This window comes from Typopeltis vanoorti, chromosome 5 (genome assembly GCF_054136105.1).
Source record: "Typopeltis vanoorti isolate ZY-2024b chromosome 5, IOZ_Tvanoo_1.0, whole genome shotgun sequence".
Lineage (NCBI taxonomy): Eukaryota > Metazoa > Arthropoda > Arachnida > Uropygi > Thelyphonidae > Typopeltis > Typopeltis vanoorti.
This window is the reverse complement of record NC_143553.1, coordinates 39,830,042-39,848,004: the sequence shown is the minus strand read 5'-3', so window position 1 is coordinate 39,848,004 and position 17,963 is coordinate 39,830,042. Positions and strand designations below refer to the sequence as shown.

General features: G+C 35.1%; 1 protein-coding gene across 2 annotated transcripts in view; it reads right to left on the bottom strand.

Moving 5' to 3' along the window:
* The window catches only part of LOC150106330 (protein regulator of cytokinesis 1-like), a 253,410-nt gene that overhangs the window by 32,532 nt on the left and 202,915 nt on the right, over nt 1–17,963 (bottom strand). For both annotated transcript variants that reach the window (XM_090392371.1, XM_090392370.1), the window contains exon 11: nt 957–1,100. In XM_090392371.1, the coding sequence (XP_090248497.1) occupies nt 957–1,100 (144 nt within the window). The remainder of the gene's footprint in view (nt 1–956; nt 1,101–17,963) is intronic.

Sequence of the window (17,963 nt, the reverse complement as noted above, 5' to 3'; positions counted from 1 at the left end):
CACAAATTCCCCCTCCCCCTCAAATATATGGTGTTATCAAAACCTTTATCAATATCCCTCCCATCTCCTAACATTCCTCTCAACATGAAGACTATAGTAATGCTATTATTGTTCCTTATATTTGGGACACCTCAGAAAAAATAGCTAGAACTCTAAAAAAGTACAATCTCTGCACTGCATTCAAACCTCATCTGAAACTAGCTGACCTCATCCATTCTCCCAAGGATCCCTATCTCTGTTCCAGGTAAACAGCTCCTTGTTCTTGCACCTTATATTATGATCAAACTGAAAGATATGCTAACATCCACCCAGAAGAACATAAGAAATGAATCTGCCATCATAAGTATGGTGGGTCAGGTTTAGCTGATCATACCTTGGATGCCTTGCACAGAATCAAATGGAAGAAAACTACTATACTTCACCACAACGAATAAAAACTTGAAAGACTTTTTTTTTTTAGAGTCAGCAGCAGATATGAAAACCAACCAAATTTTAATAAGTATGATTGTATTAAACTTCCCAAGATTTGGGAAACAATTCTTAGGCCTCAGTCAAGGGTAGCCAATAGACAGCAGCCATAGGGAACTTTAGGCTTTCAGTCTAATTTTTTTTCACTTATTGTTTTGTGCATTTTTGTGTGTGCGTTTGCAATTTTTAAATTGTTTCCATGATGACTCAACGACAGAGTTGAAATATAAGGATCGATTAAACTTGTGTTTAATTATTTATATGTACTGTATTCTTTCCATTAAACCTTATGAGTTCAAATCAGCATGTAAGTCAAATATTTGATTAAAAAAAAAAAAAACAATATTAATAGCCTCCACACTACTATAAAATGTCACGAAAAAGTGGAAATTCTTAAACTCACTATAAATGTTTTTTTACACCACTAACAAATTATTACAAGCACATGCATAAATCAGAAATCAAAAACAGATGAATATGTAACTTACCGTAAATTCTGTATAGGATGCTAAATTTACTATAGACGGTATATTATTGTGTGGAACTGGTAATTTGTTTGCATGCTTTTCTACTAATACACCATGATGAGGATGATCTGCTGGGGCACGAGGACATTTCTGCTTCGATGAATGCTGCAAAATTAAGAAAATTTGCACTCATTTTAGGAATTATTATTATTATCATCATCATCATCATAGACCATTGAATTTGTTAAACAATTAGGATATTTCAGCTAGAGAAACAAAATCTATAAAGAGACTGAATGGGCAACCATGGGTAACACTCTATCTCCATCTTTGGCAAACTGTTGCTTGAACCATCTGGAAGATACCTTGTTTTCATCTGTTCATCCCCAACCCTCTTTTCTGGTTTGGCTATGGCAATGATGTTTTTGCTGTTTGACCTCATTCTGAAAACAACTTACCAACTTTCTATATTAGATCAATAGCATTCAGCCACATATTCCATTCATCATGGAAAAAGAGTGTGCTGGTAGTTTACCATTCTTGACCATTGTTCTTACTCACACAGCCGCTAGTACTTTGTCAACCGGTGTTTATCAGAAACATACCTTTACTAGCAGATATATATATATATATATATATATATATATATATATATATATACATACAGGGTGTTCGGGATAAATTTGACAGTTTCGTAAGGAAAAAGAAAATCTTCTTTGTATCTATTAAATTTAATGAATTGACAAAAAAACATTACAGGCAGAGTTAATTACAATACTATCAACAAGATTTACTCAAAATAACCACCATTAGCATCGATCACAGCTTCAATTCTGCTTCGGAACCTCGAACAAGCTGATGCTACAGTCTCCCTGGGAAGGGCCGCAAAAACTGTTTTAATTTTATCCATTAACTGGGCTTTTGTATTACTGGAAGTGCGATTGGTGTCTTTTTCAACTGCGCCCCATACAAAATAATCCATGGGGTTAAGGTCTGGGGAGTTTGGAGGCCAAACATTTGGACTGGTGAAGTCGTAGAAATTTTCAGACAACCATTTTTGACTTTTCCCAGAGGTGTGGCAAGGGGCCGAATCCTGCTGCCATACATACGGCCTACCATTGGCTACCCTTGTTATCCAGGGCTTGACTACAGTTAGCAACTCCACGAACAAAGCCCGAATTCCAATGCCAGGGTTCTTCAACACCTGTTCCTGCAGATTTGCGAGGAATTCTGCTGTACGAACGCAATCAGATCGTCTGCTAGGGATCTTTCTTCTTGCTACATCCTCGTAGTCACCATTGCAAGTCTCTAGTTCATGCCTGATTGTTTTTACTGTATTCAGAGAGCATTGGGCAGCAGTCGTAATATCCTTATTTTGATGGCGGGCACGAATCATCATGATACAAGTTATTCTCTTCCATGATTCAGGTGGGTTCCAGCTATCCATCCTTTCTGACATCTTGTATATGAATGAAGAAGGGTCCAAACTTTTAAATGAAGAGAAGTGTGTGTTAATACATGTAACTTACGGAAAAATATAATTAATTATAAATATGTCAAATTTATCCCGAACACCCTGTATATATACATACGACAAATCTCTGCCCCCCCCCTAAAAATAATGTGTTGTCAAGTCATTGATTATTAAAGCACATAATGTGTGCTCTTCTCACCTGGGCTTATAACAAGAATGTCATTTAACAATCAATTAAATCCAATGGATAACTGAATGTAACATTCCAGCAACTAAGGATTCTTTGCTAGACAACAGTGTTCCATTCCCATATATTTTTGGCATCTCTGAACTATTGGTAGAATTCTGAAGATGTTCAGTTAATTCTGCATATTTTCCCATAAAAAAAAATTCTCATCTCTTACCAGCTTCAAAAGATAAACAGTCGTCTCTACCTTTAGCTGGTCTACAGATCCCTTGTGATGTAATCTGACATACTTTTGTCAGACTGGTGGTTTTTGTGGAAAAAAATAATTAATGAACATGAATACTATACTGAATACCTGAAACCTAAAGTCTGGTCTGGCACAGCACAGTATTCACACTAAGCATAGTGTCCCGTGGGATGAAGCTCGTCTTCTCCACAGAAGCGGTTTTAAATACTGAATGCTTTTGTTTCACAGGAAGTTATGAAGCTCTTTAAGGAGTGTTTGTAGAAACTTATGAAAGTTTCATAAAATTTGACCTTACAAGAATACAATCCTCAGTATCAGAGTTGCCTTAGCTTGCACTACCTAAAAGATACCATTGCCCAAGCACCCATATGTTCACCTTTTAAGTAGTGCAAGCTAAGGCAACTCTGATGCCAAGGATTGTATTGTCATAAGCTCTCAGGTCAAGTTTTACAAAACTTTCAAGTTTCTACAAAAATCAGGCTTTAAAATAATGTTTGATCTTTAATATCCACTTTTCCTATGTAATTTTACATGGTAGAAATGAAGCCGTATAGTTCTTTTTTTAGTAACTTAACTTCATCATTTTCTTCAAAAACCCATCATATCACTGCATATGAAATTATCACATGCAGCCAAACCTTCTCCTCCATTTTATTCTTTCAATCACTTGCCTTCATTATTTTTATAGGTTCCTACTTATACAAGAAAATAAAAATTAATAATTCTAAACCTAATATAATACTATACCTTTTAACAAATGACTTGCCAGCATAAACTTACATTAAAGTAATCCTCATAATTTGGCAAAGATTAATAATATCTGCAATGCAATATAATACAATATGTACAGGATCAAAAATTAAGCCCAGAGAACTTGATTTCACATATGTGATACCTATGATTTTATTTTGCAGGATGAGAAACTGACACCTCCAATGAGACCAGCTAATTTATTTTAATTTGAAACGCTCTTATGAAAGTGCTGTGTATCCTAAGATTAAGAGCAGAAGAGGACCATAAATGGGTGGCTAGAACACACGTTGGCTTCTGAAGTAGTGGAGAAGGAATGTGTCTTCAATCATGCAGAGGAAACCAATGATGGACAGATGGCTTAAACTATTAATGTTCTCTTCAAAATAGTCAATTAAGGAAATACTGAACAATACATAATACGAAGTTTGTATGGATAACAGCTCCTTTTGTGTTTGAAAGATAAATCTCTAAACTGTTGTCTAGTGATGACCATGTATACATTCCTTTCTTAATGAAAAAAAAAAAGACGTTTAATTTCAACATGTATAACAAAAAATCATTTTAAATAAGTACCCATTAAGTTTGACTCTTGACATGTACAGCAAAGGCAAATGAAGAAATTTCTTCCAAGAACCTAACTTAAAAAAACAATAAATTTCTCAATATTTTCTAATGTAGCTGTACTCATAAGTTTCCAGTAACTGTAACAGAAACTTATGAGTACTTCAGTACCAAAAATGTTCACCTTTGGCCTTCTGAAATTTAAAATAATAATAATCTTTAAGATCGAACTGAAATTTTATATTGGCTTTATTAGTTGACCAGATATTCGTAAAATATATAAGAATTGTCTACAAGTTTCACCAGCATTATTGTCTGGCTTCATTACATGGAACTAACGTTTACCAGTAAAAAAGAAGAATGGAGTAACACAATCAAATAAATTAAAACGGCACGTAACATCATAAGCATGGGACGTGGTGTATCAGTCATTGTTTATTGAGTGCGTTATATAGTTTTTGGCCAAATAAAATTCTTGTAAGCTAAGCAAACTTATTAGGTTTTTCCAGATGTCTTTCAGAATCATTCCTTGATTTCTGTTTAGATTTTCTCCAGAGCGGAATACAACAGCAACTTCTTTGAAGTTTCTGCATCGAAAATCCTCTTCTATATAGGGCATGTTTTTATCCCAATCGATGGTGTGGTTAGATATCAAGAAATGATGGGCTAATCCTGAAGTATCTGTTCTGTTGTTGTTCATGTCTCCTACATGTTTTTATTCGAATTTCCAGGCTTCTCGATGTTTGTCCTATGTAATTTAATCCACAGGAACATGGAATGTTGTATACACCTGAGTATTTGAAGAAAGCATTAATGTTCTTTGGTGATCTTAAAATATGGTGTATTGTCTTGACAGGAGCAACTCTGGCATTGAAAAACTTAAGGAGTTTAGCAATTTTTGTTGACACTGAGCCTGTCTAAGGGATGACGATGTATATTGCGTGACAGAAGGTTGCTGTTGTGAAGGGTTTCTATGAAGAATCTTTTTGATTATATTTCTTAGGTAACCATTGTTTACTAGGGTCTATCTTTTTCTTCTGAGATAATGCTGGTTGCTTTATTCTTAAGCATATGTATTATGCTGAGTTTCTGTGCAATATGGTGAGTCGATTTGAAGTGCAGGTAACGTCCAGTCTGTGTTTTCGATAGATTGTGAGCTAGATTTGTCCATCCTCTTGTTTCTTGATTAGTGTATCTAGAAAAGGCAATTGGCTATTCTTTCAAGTTCTAATGTGAACTGTATTTTTTGGTGGAAGGAATTTATTTTTGTAAGAAACTCAAATAAGTGCCTCTCCAAATTATGAAAACATCATTTATATATCTCCACCAAACCAATTGCTTTGGGTTTAATTTGGAAAGAATGTCAGCTTTTAGTTTTTCCATGAACAGATCAGCGCAGGGAGGTGATAAGGGACTGCCCATGGCTAAGCCATCAAGTTGTTCATATAATGTGTCATTCACTTTGAAAAAATTAGATTTGAGACAATGATGAAAAAGCTGAGCTGTGTCATGTGGATAGAGATTTGTCTAAGATATTGATAACTTCTTCAACAGGTACGTTGGTAAATAAAGAAACAATGTCTAAGCTTGCAAGGATATCTGTTTTTATAATGTGAATGACACATTATATTAGCATCAAAAACATGTTTGGGTAAGTAATCCTTCCTCTGCTATCTTAAGATAGCTCTAGTGACACATTCCTGAAGCCTTTGGTAGCATTGGTAGACACTGGTACCAATGTCAAGTTCCTGCACAATTAACTTCATTTTTTCATGTGATTCTGAAGTTGATGCCATCTGCTAACCATCTTAATTTTTCTCAGAATTATTATATTGTAGTCTCTAGTCCTTAATCAATCCTAACTTAACTCAATGCTTTGATCCATAAGTTAAAATTAGTATCAATGCTGTACTGTATATACTGCTAGTTTGGCATTTTGGCTAGCTTCTCTTTTATTTCATATATACTTATTCAACTGGCTTCTCACCATTACCATATCCATTGTCTATTTACATTTTAATTTGCCATCAAAAAATTGTGCCTAAACAAATGAAATATTTTACTTCTTTTATAACTTTGTCCACTAAGTTAAAATTATTTCTTACCTATTTTCATGGTCTTTTATTGCTGATTTTCATAATAAACTTGTTACAGCAGTTACTCAAATTTTGTCAAAGAATCTCAAAGACTTCTCTCATTTCAATATAAGGTTTGATGCTACTTTCCTTCAAAATGCGATTCACAGAAAAAACAGCAGGATGTACCTTTGTCTTAGATCTCATTTTAAATGAAACCATCTTCCTGTAACTTTCATTCAAACTGCTGACTTATTGCTCTATATAATATTCCATTTATCCCATATAATTATAAAACAAACAAACAAAAAAAATATCCAACTAACACCTTTTATTCCCTTATGGGGATAGGTGAGACTGTTTTAACCCTATCTAACTTTTGGAGACTAAGTGGGCAGTTAAATCTCCACTGGTAGCCAATCAAAGATAACTGGTCCAAGAATATTACTAATTATAAGCAATAACCGATGAAGAGACTGACAAACAAGTGCAGCCATTTCATGGTCCCCAACCCTAACAAGATATTTTATTGTCTGATATAGTGCGAGTACTACGGTAGATTTTCTGGAGTTTATGAGATAACAAAACCCTGCTTGCCCATACAGAGATCGACTCACTTGAGAACCAGTCGAAGAAAGGTTTAGAAAAGGTTCTCTAGTTGGTGACAATACTTGCACTTAAGTCTATCTTCAGCCAGCCTAGTACAGAGGATGCAAATGGCACTTACTGGCACTTACACTGAGTTACACAAGCATCCATATAATTGCATAATTTTGAAAATCTTTTCTCTCTTGCTCTTGACATGTTGCTTTTTAAACTGAACACTTTACAACTACAAATTTCACTGACTACTTTCACATGTGTGTGTATATATATATATATATAATGGCTATTTTGGGGTGGAAGGTTGAGAAAGGATAAAAAAAATTAAATAAATTTTTATTACTATTAAGTATCTACCTTGATACTAAACAAACAAGGATGGGATGGCAAAGTGGGATTTAGCCAATCAAATTATATTCTTCTTGAATTTAACCATAATGCAAAATGATGGTACAATGTGACAGAATTTTATTCCAACTAGGACATTTCCCAGTTAAACAAGAATCAAGAATACACATCAATACTTGAAGTTGAAAAAGCTATCAAAACATAAAATGTGGAAAGGAAGCTGGAGTAGATGACATTTGACTAGAAATACTCAAATATGGAGGTATAAAACTTTTACATTGGCTACAACGCATAATTTAGGAGGACTGGTCAGAGGGCTGAATTCTAAATGATTGGAGTAGAGCTCTCATAGTATCCATCTATGACGTGAGAATTACAGAGGGTCCCTGGTAATAATGCAAATATGCTCAAGAAAGGCTACAAAAAATAGTGGAAACTTGGTGAAGAACAAGTTGGATTCAGAGCAAATAGAGGTTGTCAGGTAAAGATTTTCACTTTAAGACAAATAGTTGAGAAACAATGGAAATATAACAAGCATCTGTATTTAAGTTTGGTAGATCTAGTAAAGGCATATGACAAGGTGTCAAAAGGAAAGCTACACAACAAAATAAAATACAGGTATATATGATGTGAATGGGACAATATATCAAGCAATACTTAGTCTGCATTGAATTGTAAGTCACAGTCAGATTTGAAGGAGGTAAAGGAAGATGGTTTGGTGTTAAATCAGTTGAGACAAGAATGTACATAATCTCCAGTATTATTCATCACCTATATAGATTACATTAGGAAGGAAAGTGGTATTAAACCAGATACCAAAATAGGAAATGTTAATCTGAACTCTACTTTATGCAGATGCTATACTTCTAAAAGTCAGCCTGGTTGGCAGAGTAGTTAGCATGTCTGCTCTCCAGCCTGTGAGTTCAAATCCCACCGTGGGCACCATCTACCACTCATAAACACTAGTCATGAGTGGTAGATGGTGTCGCTGTAGATAATGATGGTAGGCAAGGTTTGTTGTAGTTGGTGGATTGATCAGCAGTGGAGATGGAGAGCTGTAGAGTAGGTGCCCTTCCTTGATGAGTCCTTGGATTGCTTGGAGGTGTCACATAACGTGTACGGACAATTCATCGTGGAGAAAATTAATCACACGTAAATTCTTCACGGATATATGTGAAAAAAAAAAAGAAGAAATATTTTACATATTTAATATTTCGATTATATTTAGCTTCCTGAAAATTTTTATTCCATATAAAGTTATTAATATTCTTTCTTACTATAGGCCCAATAGATGGAATATTAATTGTTACAGAACTGGGATAGGATGGTTATGAAGAAAGAGCACCATATTTAATATTTATGGATAATAGTTATATCCAACTAATATTTATAGTTAACTATTTACATATTCCTATTAACTATTCTAACTATTAATAGTTAGAATAGTTATTAGGAAGAATAAAATATTTAAGAAGTTAAGGAGAAAGGGCACAATATTTAAGATCTTTATTCTTCTAACCGCTCACTATTTTTCTGTTCTGCACATTTAGACATCCATACAGGTGTGATATATTTTTTATCTGAACTAATTCATAGGTGACGTGTTCCAGTTATTGAATACACGTTTATTTTGAAAATGACTCCATTTTTCCTGCATGCGAAAGACATGTCATACACTGCTATCATTAACAGAGCTAGTTTAAGATCATAGGTTCACTTTTGAGTAATTATATAAAAGAAAATTATAATAAAATGATGTAAATCTTATCATCATTATGTAAATCAGCATAAGCTAAATTGCCATCTGCAGATGCAATACTAGTCATTACCTTTTCCTCCAAGAGTAGTATTTTATAACACTAAGAAATTTTATATTTAGTCTTCTTTACTGAAAAAAAAAAAAAAAAAAAAAAAAAAAAAAAAAAAAAAAAAAAAAAAAAAACATGGTTTCGGTATCCGAAGTTCGAAAAACGCGCGTGAAACGGTCGAGCGGCACACCAGTCGAAACATGCATACACTTGAAAACTTGTCGAAACATGCTTGTTTTGTTAAGCGCATGGACTTAAACATGCATGTTTGTTCATGTTTAGTTTTACTCGAATTGTCAAAGAAATCATTTATTTAATAAATTTATTCAAATTTATTTAAACAATTTTAAATAAATTGTTTAAAATTTAAAAATGGCTTCAAAACCGAAGAGAAGACGTGAAATGCTCAGTATTAGTGAAAAATCAATTATCAATATGATTGAAGTAGAAAAAGAGTCAATTGCAACTGTTGCCAAGATCTATAATAAAAATGAATCTTCGACATGCACTGTGTTGAAGAACAAAGAAAAAATTCGTGCCAGTCTTTCCATTGCGCCCAAATCTGCAAAAGTTATGGGTACAGTGCGTGATAAGGCATTACTCAAGGTAGAGAAAGCTTTGAATTTGTGGTCAGAAGACATGACAAGTAAAAGGATTCCTATTGCCGGTAACACGACAAAAAGCAGTGATCCTATATGAAGACATGTGGCGGATGAAACAGAAGAGGAAGAAAAGTCATTTACAGTAAGCAAGGGCAGGTTGCAGAGATTCAAAACTAGGTTTAATCTAAAAAACAAAAATTACGGGAGAATCTGCATCAGCTGATGAGAAAGCTGCTGCATTGTTCCCAGCAAAATTTTAAAAAATTATTGCAGAGAAAGGTTATCATCCTAAACAAGTTTTTAATTGTGATGAAACCAGCCTCATTTGGAAGAAAATGCCCAAACAGACCTACATCCATAAAACTGTGAAGCAAGCACCAGGCTTTGAAGTATTTAGGGACAGATTGACACTGGTACTTTGTGGCAATACAGCTGGTCATTTTATTAAACCTGACCTTGTGTAAAGGCTTAGTGCTGTGAGGACATCATGTTGGAGGCTTAATGGATTGTATACAGCACTCAGAAAGGATTAAAACAGAATTTACTACTACCTATATTTCGTCTCAGTCACTGAGACATGTTCAGGGATTACAAAAAAACTAATGTAACATATATACAAATAACACACAATACTAAGCCCAACCATGTGGGTGACACTAAAGTCCTATCTAGGTGGTGCACCCTTTCTGAGTGCTGTATACAATCCATTAAGCCTCCAACATGATGTCCTCACAGCACTTAAGCCTCTACACACGGATTCTAATCATTCATGGAGAAGATATAGCACGCAAATCCAGACAATACGGCAAGTCAAAACTAAATAGGCTGTCCTTATTATATTCCAGGCCACCTACAACCTTAGAGGACGCTCCACCTAGATAGGACTTTAGTGTCATCCACGTGGTTGGGCTTAGTATTGTGTGTTATTTGCATATAGGAATACCTTGTATAGCACGGTTTTGAACAACGCGGGTTTTGGTCTAATGCAGTTCTTATTATTACACTTATCATTATTACACTAACATTGTCAACACTGACCGGAGACTCCTGGGCTCTGCAAGTGACAGTCGAGAGCCACATTTATGCAGTAGTTATTCGATTGGCTCTCACATACACATTCTTTCCCCACGGCATTTTATTATTTACGTTAATATTAGTATTTAATATTTAATTATGAGTGAAAAGAGACAAAACAAAAAAGACACCGTTGGAGTAACAAAAAAACGCAAGTGGTTGACATTAGAGAAGAAACTTGAAGTTATAAAATGTCACGACAATGGCGCTTCGTTTGCTAAAATAGCACATGAGAATTCGATGAATGAGTCATCTGTATGAACAATTATTCAGAGCAAAGAAAAGATTAAACAACATGGAACGAGCACCGCTTTTTATATGTCAAAAGTGATCACGAGAAATCGATCTTCTACAATGGAAATATGGAACGCCTTCTAATGATCTGTATTGAAGATTATAATCAGAAAAAGATTCCTTTGAGTCAAATGATAATCCAGGCAAAAGCAATAAGTCTATATGACAAAATAAAAGAAAATGAAAGCGAAAATGAAGGAGGTACAACCAGTGAAACTTATAGCAAGTCGCAGGTGGTTCTACAATTTCAAATAGCATATGGGACTCCATAGCGCAAGTGCTGAAACTAAAACTGCAGAATTATTTCCCAATGAATTGAAGGAGTTATTGAGAAGGAAGGCTACATAGATGATCAAATTTTTAACGCTGACGAGACTGGCTTGATCTGGAAAAGAATGCCATCGCGCCCATTTCTAGCAGAAGAGAAAAACATAAGCTGGGTATAAAGTGTTAAAAGACTGATTGACACTTTTACTAGGAAGTAATGCATCAGATGATTTAAAATTGAAGCCACTGTTAGTGTACAGAGCGGAAAACCCAAGAGCTCTTAAGGGCTTTACAAAGAACATTTACCTGTTCGTTGCCATTCGAATAAAAAAGCGTGGGTGACTCGTTCAATTAAGACTAGTTTAAAACTTGTTTTTGCCCTGAAGTTAAAAGCTATTGTAAAAAGAATGATATTCCTTTCAAAATTTTGCTTTTATTAGACAATGCAGGTCATCCAACTCTACTGACTGACTTAGATGAAAATGTCAAGATTCATCTTTTCCCTCCAAACACAACATCAATTCTGCAGCCGATGGATCAAGGCGTTATCTCCACTTTCAAGGCTTACTATTTAAGACGAACTTTTGCTCAAGCTATTAAAGCTGCAGCAGAAGAAGATTCTTGGACTTTGAGTGAATTTTGGAAGAAATTTAACATAAAAGATGCCATTCAAAATATTTATGAATCTTGGCAAGAGGTGACTCAAAGCAACATGAGAGCCGTATGGCATAATATCTTGCCGCATTGTTCAAAGGACTTTGTTGCCTTTGCAACACCGAAAGAGGAAATCTCAACAGAAATTGTGCAGATGGGCAAAGATCTTGGTTTTACAAGTTTAGATTGTAACAATGTGAACAAATGTATTGGTTGTCATTCAAATGATCTGGATGATGAAACCTTTTTGGAGTTGGAACAACAACGAGCCTATGAAGCAGAAGACGACGAAGATGATCCCACTGATGTCATGGTTGAAGAATTTTCCTTTGCTGATCTTTCAACTTTTGTGAGAAAAATCGACTAAGCTTCTGACTTTCTCATAAATGCCGACCCGAATTTGGAAAGAAGCATCAAAGTGAGACAAAGTCTCAATAAATCCATCAAATGCTACAGAGATCTAGTACTTGAAGAGACAAAGAAGACAAGGATGGTTCAACGAACACTAAAAGACTACTTTAATAAAAAGTAAATTACTGTATGCTAAAATTGAAGCAATATTTGTTTTGTTTTCTACAACTTTTATATCAGATTAAAAGGATTTCATTTGTTATTGTAGTTAATAAAAATAACAATTTTTTTTTTCATTTTTAAAAATTTTTATTATCCTAAATTTTTGTAATAAACAAATTAAATTGAAAACCCTTATAAATAGACCTCGAACAACGCGGTTTTGCATAGCGTGGACGCTTCTTGGAACCAATTAACCGCGTTATACAAGGTATTCCTGTATATGTTACATTAGTTTTTTTTTTGTAATCCCTGAACATGTCTCAGTGACTGAGACGAAATACAGGAAGTATTAAATTCTGTTTTAATCCTTTCTGAGTGCTGTATACAATCCATTAAGCCTCCAACATGAAAAACCTGGCCTTGTTTACCGAGCACAGAATCCACGAGCCATTAAAAACAAAAGTTGTCTGCCTGTTTTTTGACAATCAAATCCAAAAGTGTGGATCACGGCAGTGTTATTTATGGAATAGTTCCATCGACGTTTAATTCCAGAGGTGAAAAAAATACTTGGAGAGGGAAGGAATTACCATTTAATGTTTTATTGATAATAGACAACGCTCCAGAGCACCCTGAGTCAGTAGTCACCGAAGATGAAAATGTTCAAGTGGTTTTCTTCCCACCTAATATGACCTCATTACTTCAGCCATGCGATCAAGGTGTCATTATATGCTTCAAAACCTAATATGCTCAGCAGGTTTTCGATACGACTCGTGCAATGGTTGAGGATTCTGCTGGTATTGGAGTCATGGAATGCCAGAAATCATTCACAACTGCAGGTACAATTGTATTCATCAAGGAAGCAATGGACGAATTGGAACCAGAAATGGTAGCTGCATGCTAGACGAATTTCTGGAGTGATGCTATTCATAATTCCCAACACGCCCCTGATATTAACTCACAGAGAGCAACGATAATTAACACAGCACGGAAAATAGGTGGAGAGAGATTTGACGATATGACAGAAGAATTGAATGATTACATAGATGGATATCGTGAAGTGCTCACTAACGAGGAGTTGAAAGATCTTGCCAAATCTTTACCAGAAGAAGATGACGAGGATGAAAGTGAACAAGAACCACCAGTATGAACATTCGAAAAAGTTGCCATGATATTTCAAATGACTCAAACATTAAAAGAACAGATAATGGATTATGATTCAATGATGGAGCACAGCATAAAACTTACTCGCACACTAACAGAAGTTTTGGAACCTTTGCAGAACCTGTATAGTGAATTGAAGATACAAAAACAGCAGCTTCCAATAACATCATCAAAATACAGGATATGATAGTACTACATGAAAAATTTACATCGTTACTAATTTCCTATCAATAATTTCCCCCAAAATCAGTCTGTTACTTGTCAAGACTTCAACATTATCAAATCTTATATTTCTAATGTCTAAGGCACTTTGTACCGTATCAATCCACCTATATCTTGGTCTTCCTCTGGATCGTTTTCCTACCAACCTGGCAGAGAACACTTGTTTTGCTAATGTTTCCTCGCCCATTCTATTCAAGTGACCATACCAGCTGAGAGTAGCTCTGCTAACGCATTCCTGGTTGCTGACAATGTCAAGTTCTTTCCTAATATCGTCATTTTTAACATAATATTGCCACTGATGCCTCTAATCTTTCTCAGGACCTTCATTTCTGCGGTCTCTAGTCTTTGATAAAGTGTTTTACTTCTGACCCAGCTCTCAGATCCATAAGTTAAAACTGGTTTGAACACTGTATTGTATACAGCTAATTTAGTGGTTTGACTAATTACTCTCTTATCCCACATGAATTTATTTAATTGACTTCCTACCATACCAGATTTGTTGATTCTGCTGTCTACTCCTATATTTAATTTACCATCTTCACTAAAAATCGCGCCTAAGTAGCTGAAATGTTTCACTTGTTCCACAGGTTCTCCATTCAAAACACTGTTGACATTTTCAACGATTCTGCCTATTTTCATTGTCTTTGTCTTGTTATTGCTGACCTTCATACCATATCTATTACAACAGATATTCAATTTAGTCAGGTAATCTTGCAGACTTGTAACGGATTTATTTAGAAGTATAACATCGTCTGCATAAAGCAAAGAGCTGACATTAACATCTCCAATTTTGGTATCATGTTTAATACCACTTTCCTTCACAATGTGATACATATAGATAATGTATAACAGAGGGGATAATGTACATCCTTGACTCACACCAGATTTAACATTAAACCATCTTCCTGTACTTCCTTCAATTCTAACTGCTGACTTATAAACTAGGATACTTCAAGGATATCTTTCTCTCCCATTTTCAGGTCACCTTTATCATCTCTAACTCCTTTTACAGCACTCTTTCCTCCATTTCTAAGCTTCTTCAACAACTTCCAGAATATCTTACCACCTTGATATTTATTTTCAATGTTCTTGCCAAAGTCCAACGAGGACTTTTGTTTAGCTAGTTTTACACAGTTTTACAATTTTGTTTCACTTTCTTACATTTGTCTCTGTATTCTCTAAGAGCAAAGCTGACTTATTTGCCAGGAACTTTTGATATGCTTTCTTCTTTTCCTTCACTGCCTCTTTAACTTCCTGTGTCCACCATGGAGTTCTAATTTTTCTATCCTTGCAGACAACTTCACCACATACCTCTCTAACTGAATCAATCAGGGTTTTCTTCGAGGCTTGCCACTGAATCTCCAAGGTTTGGTTCCTGTTCTCAACCTCTTTCATTTTTTCCTCAATAATCTTTGTGCATTTTAGTCTACAGTTCACATCTGAGAGCTGCTCAACTTTTATTCACTTTAAAACTTTCTTACATGTTATTCTTTTCATTATGAAATTCAATTTTATCCTGCTCAAGACTAAATAGTGATCACTTCCAATTTCAAATCCTCTGTACACTCTGGTGTCCTGCACCAGGGAGAAAACATCACTATCAACAATAACATAGTCAATGAGACTTTTCTTATTCCTAGCCTCTTCTCTCCATGTGAATTTGTGCACATTTTTATGTTGGAACATGGTGTTAGTAATAACCAGTCCATGTCCTGAGCAGAAATCCAACAGACATTTGCCATTATTATTAGCTTTGCTCTTTTCTCAAATTTTCCCAAAATATTTTTGAACGTCTGACAATCATTTCTTATCTCCAACAAGGACCAACTTTATCCTTTTCACTGTGCCAGTTGCTGTTTCTAAATCATCAAAAAATTCCTCCACTTCTGCCTTACTAGAACCTTTTGTGGTACCATAGACACAAATAAGTCTCATTGTCCAGTTTCCCATTCTCATATTTGCCCACATCACTCTACTTGAGACTGCCTGCCATTCAAGAAGATTAGCCTCGTATTTTGTGTTGAATACTATGGCTACTCCTTCTTTTCCTTGATTGTCATTGCCTGAATAAGACATTTTGTATTTATTGCTCAGAAAGATATCACCAGTTTTTGTCTTTTTTTATTTCATCATCATCAAATTATTGCCATGTACCCTCAAGGGGTGTACAGGATATGACAGTACTACATGAAAAAATTACATCATTACTAACTTCCTATCTACAATTTTCCTCCAAATCAGTCTGTTACTTGTCAAGACTCCATCATTATCAGATCTTATATTTCTATCGTCTAAGGCACTTTGTACCGTATCAATCTACCTATATCTTGGTCCTCCTCTGGGTCGTTTTCCTGCCAACCTGGCAGAGAACACTTGTTTTGATAATCTTTCCTCTCCCATTCTATTTAAGTGACCATACGACCTGAGATTAGCTATGCTAACACATTCCTGGATGCTGACAATGTCAAGTTCTTTCCTAATATCCTCCTTTTTAATATGATATTGCCATTGATGCCATCTGCTCACGCCTCTAATCTTTCTCAGGACTCTCATATCTGCGATCTCTAGTCTTTGGTCAAGTGTTTTACTTCTGACCCAGCTCTCAGATCCATAAGTTAAAATTGGTTTGAACACTGTCTTGTATACAGCTAATTTAATGTTCCGACTAATTTCTCTCTTATTCCATATGAATTTATTCAATTGACTTCCTACCATACCAGCTTTGTTGATTCTGTTGTCTATTTCTATATTTAATTTATCATCTTCAGTAAAAAATTGCTGACCTTCATACCATATCTATTACAACAGTTATTCAATTTAGTCAGGGAATCTTGCAGACTTGTAGCAGATTTATTTAGACGTATAACATCATCCGCATAAAGCAAAGAGCTGACATTAACATCTCCAATTTTGATATCAGGTTTAATACCACTTTCCTTCATAATGTGATCCATATTGGTAACGAATAACACAGGGGATAATGTACATCCTTGTCTGACACCAGATTTAACATTAAACCATCTTCCTGTACTTTCTTCAATTCTTTTAACTGCTGACTTAAAACTCAAATAAAGACTAAGTACTGCTTGATATAATGCCCCATTGACACCATATAACTGTAGTGTATTGAATAGCTTCTCTCTTGCCACCTTGTCATATGCCTTTTCCAGATCGACAAATCTTAAATACAGATCTTTGCTATATTACCATGCTTTCTCAACTATTTGTCGTAAAGTGAAGATCTGATCCTGACAGCCTCTATTTGGCCTGAATCCAGCTTGTTCTTCACCAAGCTTTTTTTCCACAATTGTTCTCAACCGTTTCTCAAGTATACTTGCATAGATTTTTCCAGGAACATTCAGTAGGGAAATACCTCTGTAATTCTCATATTCAGTTTTATTTCCCTTTTTATATAAGGGTACTATGAGAGCTCTACTTCACTCATCGGGAATTCGTCCCTCTGTCCAGGCATTCTGAACTATGCAGAGCAGCCACTGTAAGACTTTTATACCACTGTACTTCAGCATTTCTGGTCGAATATCATCTACTCCTGCTGCCTTTCCACATTTCAAGCCTTTGATGGCTTTTTCTACTTCAAGTATGGATATATATATATTCCTGACTGTAAGCCTGTTAAGTGTTTTTTACCACTGATCCTATCACTGCTTGTTTCATTAATTTTATTTATATTATCTTTTTTTTCTCCCATTTTCATGTCACTTTTATCATCTCTAACTCCTTTTATAGCACTCTTTCCTCCATTTCTAAGCTTCTTCAACAACCTGCAGAACATCTTACCACCTTCTTGATATTTATTTTCTATATTCCTGCCAAAGTCCTCCCATAACTTTGTTTAGCTAGTTTTACACAGTGTTTCACTTTCTTACATTAGTTTCTGTATTCTCTAAGAGCAAAAGCTGACTTATTTGCCAGGAACTTTTGATTTGCTTTCTTATTTTCCTTCACTGCCTCTTTAACTTCCTGTGTCCACCATGGCGTTCTGATTTTTCTATCCTTGTAGACAACCTCACCACATGCCTCTCTGGCTGAAGAAATCAGGGTTTTCTTCAAGGCTTGCCATGGAATCTCCAAGGTTTGGTTCCTGTTCTCAAACTCTTTCATTTTTTCCTCAATAATCTTTGTGCATTTTAGTCTACAGTTCACATCTGAGAGCTGCTCAACTTT